The following is a 5,161-nucleotide window of genomic DNA, read 5'->3' on the forward strand; positions in this document are numbered from 1 at the left end:
TGATTCATGCCCTAATACCCAGTTTCAACATTCCCTGATGCATCTTGAGGCTGTTTCCTCTTGTCACTTGGGAGGAGAGATTGACCCTACCTGGCTGCTACAGCCTCCTTTTGGGTCTCTGTGGAGAGGAACCAAGGCAGGAATAATAAGGAGCAATCAGGAACCAAACCCTCCCAGGATCCAGCCAGCATCTGAAGCCCCACGTTCCCGGATTCTCTCAGATTTTAGCTGTGTGCCTACAGCACTGCCAAACGTTTGGAAGCGAGGATTTCTCCTGCAAAAAGCAGTCATCTGCTCCCAGCAGTGATGGAAGGGGCTATTATTATGGCTGTTATAACCAGCCACTGAAGGATGAGCTTGGGGTATTGATGAATGAGCCCGAGCTTGCAGAGTAATGACTCTGCTTTTAAGTGCTCTTTGATCAGCGCTGCTCCAAGCAGGCTATTTATAGAGCTCCTGGAGCTGTGCAGCCCAGCCATTAGCACAGAGCAGCCCAGGAATAGAAGGCAGAAACGGCAATTCCTTTTGTTCCCCAAAGGCTGGAAAACAAGGCGGGCTCCTAAACAACCTTTCCAGGTGGTTAAAGCTCTCCAGAGCTCTACCTGCACATGCCCGGTGCGGAACGATCCGGAGCAGCCACGGCGCAGAGCAAACAGCTGGCTGGAGCTGCTTGTTGCTCCTCCACAGCCTCTGCCACTTTATAGGGCTTTTCATCATGTTTATAGATTTGACAGACACTTCTGTGGCAGGTTCTTAATTTAACTGATGAGACGGTCTTGTTTTCCTCTCTGTTCCTAATGCTCTTTTAAAGTTGAGCAGTTTGCTGCCTTGGAGCTGGCTCTACCTTTGGGTACAGCTCATTTCAGGAGTTTCATGCTCCGTGTGGTGGATTTTATCACATCCCTCTGGAAATAATCCTCGCTGCCAGCTTTGGGGCTCTGTGCAGTGTAATGCAGCAGGCCAGGGCTTCATTCTCACTCAATTTCCATGGAGTGGAAAAATCTGTTCCTTGGTGACCTGGCAGGAGCTCAGCCTTGCCTCCTGCTGCAGGGATGTGGGGGAGCTCTTGGGGTTGCCTGGTGGGATCTCTGTTACCATAAAATCGTGGAATCGTGGGTTGGGTTGGAAGGGACCTTAAAGCTCATCTCAGCCCCCCTGCCATGGGCAGGGACACCTTCCACTATCCCAGGGTGCTCCAAGATGGCCTGGGACACTTCCATGGATCTCGTACTGCAAGAGAAGGTGGATATTCAGCCCCTCTCTGTTGTCTCAGCTGCTGGCAAGTCAGAGCTTTTTCCTATCTCCTCTCCATCGTCTCTTGCAGCCAGACTGCCCAGCCTGGACAAACCCAGCAGCCTCAGGGCTGGCTGTTTGTTCCCATCCCTCCCCTGGTGCTGGCCAAGAACAGCCTGGGAGTTTCAGCTGGGTGCACTTTAGAGCACCAGCCTAACCAGAAGCAGCCCATGCTGCCCCTTGCCCTGCATCCCCAGATCTCCCCTGGTGCTCCTACCACTCCTCTTTGCTGTGGCCTGCAAAATCCTGCCCTCTTCAAAGCATGCAGCCCCCTCACCCTGGTCACAGCTGTGCAATGGGGGATTTGAAGAGCACAGCTGGAGAATTGGTCTGTGGCACTTGTGCACAGAACATCAATTCACATCCTCCTGCTTCCTAGGTAATGTGGGACTTGTTTACTCTGCTTCCCTCTTCCCTTTTTGTTGGTTTTTTTTTGATTGTTGTTTTGCTGTTTTGAAAGCTTAGCTGTAACAAATCCCCCAACTCTCCTGCCTTTGCCAAGGCCCACTGTGACTGATGGAGTTATGGATGAATACTTATTATAACGCTTGCTTTGATGTCTTGCACGTCTTTAACCAGAGGCACACAGGGAATTTGTTTTGGACAACGAATTTGAGTTCTGTAGGGGCTGATACTGTAGATTTTTAAAGAGGGCAGATGTGCCCAGAAACAAAACTGTAAACTCCTGTATTTTCCCAGAGATCTCCTGTTGCTTTAATAATCTACTTATCTGGGAATCTCTTCAAGTATCAAAGGGCCAATTATGTGCTGCCTGGAGAGGACCAGGGAGAGCCGTTTTTGTGTCACAGGCTGGTCACAGCAGGTCTCATGTCCTCCCTGGCTCACCGCTGGAAATTCTTGGGGCAGAGATAGAAATCATTTATTTTCATCTCCCATCTCCTCTTTGCTCAGTGGGGGGAACTCTCAACAGGACTGTGAGGTTTCTGCCGATGTTTAGACAAGACATTAATTGAAAAACCTCAGACAAACTGATCACAAACGGTTTGTGACAAGGCAGGGCAGGGAGTGTCTTATGGAGCAGGTCAAGTCTTCTATCAGCTTGCTTTTTAGGCAAAGAAGTGTCTTGTTTTTTGACATTCAAGTGAATAAAAACACAACTCTCCTTCCTCAAAACAACAGGCTTCATTTTTATTATACAGCTCATTTTTGCGGCCTGAGTATAGATTTTATCAAGACTGCATCTTGCTTCTCTCTGCAGGGGCAGCTCTCTCCAACAGGATACTCTCACATGGTTTTTTGGAGAGGAAAAATCCTCGGGACAAGTCTGGGGTCTTGTGTGAAACCAGTGTTTGTGTGGAGACAGAGCAGATGATCTGTGCTTGATTATTTGGAGAGGCTGCCAGCAGATAGCTCATTTTTAAAGGAAGAGTTTTATTACAGCATCTTTGCTGGCTTCAGGCTTTCTCACCAAACTCACTGGCTTTTTTTTATGGTGCTTTGCTTCTGGGGTCCAGTATTGGAGCCTCTAAGATGTTCTGTTCGTTTTCTTTTTCATTCCTGGATGTAGGAATAGGTGTTCTGGAGATGGATTCTGCTTTTGGAACTGGGATCTCACCATCTCTGGCATTTCAGGTCATGGTCAGTGCCTTCCAAAGGGCGCTGCTTCAGCACTGAGACTCACAGGCTTAATACCCTTAATATTTTGGGTGAAGGCTTCAAAAATCTTTGGGGTTTTTCCATCAGAAAGTGGTTCCTGGCTTTGCTGATGAAGACAGGCAGATACTGCTGTTGCTTTAATGGAGTTAAGTTCAGCTCTCGAAGGCTGAATGTGCAGCTTCATTTGAACGGCTTAATTTAATGTGGTAATTAACTCAGTATCTCATGCACGAAGCGTTTCATGTATTTAATAACGCGTGTGCCTATTTTGGAATGAGATCCAGTGCCTCTCCTCCAGGACCCAGGTAGGGGAGCCATCTCACTCAGGCTGGGGAGGAGTTGGATGAAGCCAGGTGGAATATGGTGCTGAAATCACTGGCCTCATTTTCACATCTGTATTATGACAGAGTGGTTTTTGCAGCCCCTCCTTCAGCTGCACAGCTCAGCCTTTTCCGAGAGACTGATTTTGCAGTAAGTTTTATCATTACAATGCAAAAGCAGGTTTTCATGTTCTGTAGATCCCACAAGGCGCCTCAGAACTTTGTGTGGGGAGTGCCAAGTGTTGTGACTGAGCTTTTCTGCTTCCTTCAGCTCCCTGGGCGCAAGTACAAGGCAGGCTACAACGCTGATGTTGGGGACAAGTGGATCTGGCTGAAATGAAGTCCGTTCCTGTCGCAGCCCTGGCCATGGATGGACCACAGAACCTGAGGGAAGAGGAGCCACGTTCAGCCCACCTGCTCCACATCACTTGGGTAGTGCCGAGGAAACACTGCTTAGACCATCTCCAGTAGGAGGGAGCAGACTCCCAGAAGGAAAACCACTTTATTCCGGTTTGTTTGTCCCTGAGGAACTCAGGGATGTTGGATAGTCAGTGCAGGATAGCCAAGTGAGCTGGGACAGGCTTAACAACAGAGTTGAACTTCCTCTTCCTCAAGACTGTGGCACATTATTGTCCAGGATTATTGTTGTTCTGCTGAATCAAGAGAAATTAAACCTGTACCCTCCTGGCTCTCACAAAGTTAATTTCTTGCTCTGTCATGCATGGTGTTTTATGAGGTTCATTAGAAGCAACAACACTGTTCTGAAAGGCACTGGCTGGACCTCAGCAAAACATAAGAAGTTCATTGAGAGATGGAAATAAGTGATCTCAATTCATACAAAAAGTCTCTCTTTAAGCAAAAGTCTCTGCTTAAAGTTATAAAAAATATTCAAATTAATTGCCAACAGTTGTACTCACAGCTTCTTGCTTTGATTCCACTGTAGAGCCAAATGTTTGCTGGGTATAAAAGACAAGTGTAATTATTATTTTTGCGAGTCCCTGAAAATCCAAGTTGGAGGGGTTTTATTACAGAAATGATTCATTTGGTATTAGTTAGTCACAGAAATGAGGCACCTTGGCGTTGGTTCAAGCAACACTGTCCAGATTTAGGCTGCAGTTAATGTTGCATTTCCAGCACGGGGCTCCCTGCTTCGGTCGCTGCGGGGAAGTGCTGCCAGGCATGCCCGAGTTCAGGGCAGTGCCTCGGAGTGCAGCGGCCGCGTCTCGCTCGTGCCCCTTCCCCTGTCCAAACCAGTATGGAAAGAGTCCTTTAGCAGCAGCCTTGGGGGCCTGCTGAGGTTCTGCATGAATGAGCAGTGGGACAGAGATGTGGCTCTTCTTGCTGATCCTGTAGCTCTTTGTTTCCATGTTTTATGCCTTGTCCATGTGTCCTCTAGGAAAGGATGCCTGAATCCCTCAGGACTGCCAGGCAGTGCTGCTGTTCTCTTCTCCTCTGCAGTGAGATCCTGAGCCTCCCTCCACCTGCCCAGAGCACTGAGGGCTGTGGGGATGAAAGGAACACCTGCCACGGTTTTGGGATCCCTTTGGAGAGCGCAGCTCTGTTTGTACACGTGTCCTCCATCCCGGCGCTGCCGCCTTCTCCGGGTGCTGGAATTCACTAGGCAGTGTGTGTGCAGCCTGAGGCCAGCTCTGGAAAGGTGTTCTGTGCTGTGGGTAGAGCTGGGGAAGCTGCTGTGGGGCTCACTGGGGTGCAGAGCAGCTTTAGGGGCCTTCCCCACCCGCTCCAGCAGCACAGAGGGCTGAGCTTTGCATGTAAAGGACTTCAATTCCAGTCAGGAAAAGCAATGCTGGTGAGCCCTGTGGTATGACAACATGCATCTCAAGCATACTTTTTATTTTATTCAGGCTTTAAGTCTGCTTTAAGACTGTTTATAACCTAAATCTGTGAAGGAAATAACTTTCTCTCCCCTT

At 48.6% G+C, this 5,161-nt stretch overlaps 1 protein-coding gene across 1 annotated transcript in view; it reads left to right on the forward strand.

The window, feature by feature from the left end:
- NDUFA10 (NADH:ubiquinone oxidoreductase subunit A10) overlaps positions 1–3,933 on the forward strand; it is a 41,668-nt gene extending 37,735 nt beyond the window's left edge. The window contains exon 10 of the mRNA XM_017743397.1: positions 3,502–3,933. Coding sequence (XP_017598886.1) covers positions 3,502–3,570 — 69 coding nt within the window. The 3' untranslated portion in view covers positions 3,571–3,933. The remainder of the gene's footprint in view (positions 1–3,501) is intronic.
- Positions 3,934–5,161: the final 1,228 nt, after the last annotated feature.

The sequence above is a fragment of the Corvus brachyrhynchos genome, unplaced genomic scaffold (assembly GCF_000691975.1).
Source record: "Corvus brachyrhynchos isolate BGI_N302 unplaced genomic scaffold, ASM69197v1 scaffold79, whole genome shotgun sequence".
NCBI classification, from domain to species: Eukaryota; Metazoa; Chordata; class Aves; order Passeriformes; family Corvidae; genus Corvus; species Corvus brachyrhynchos.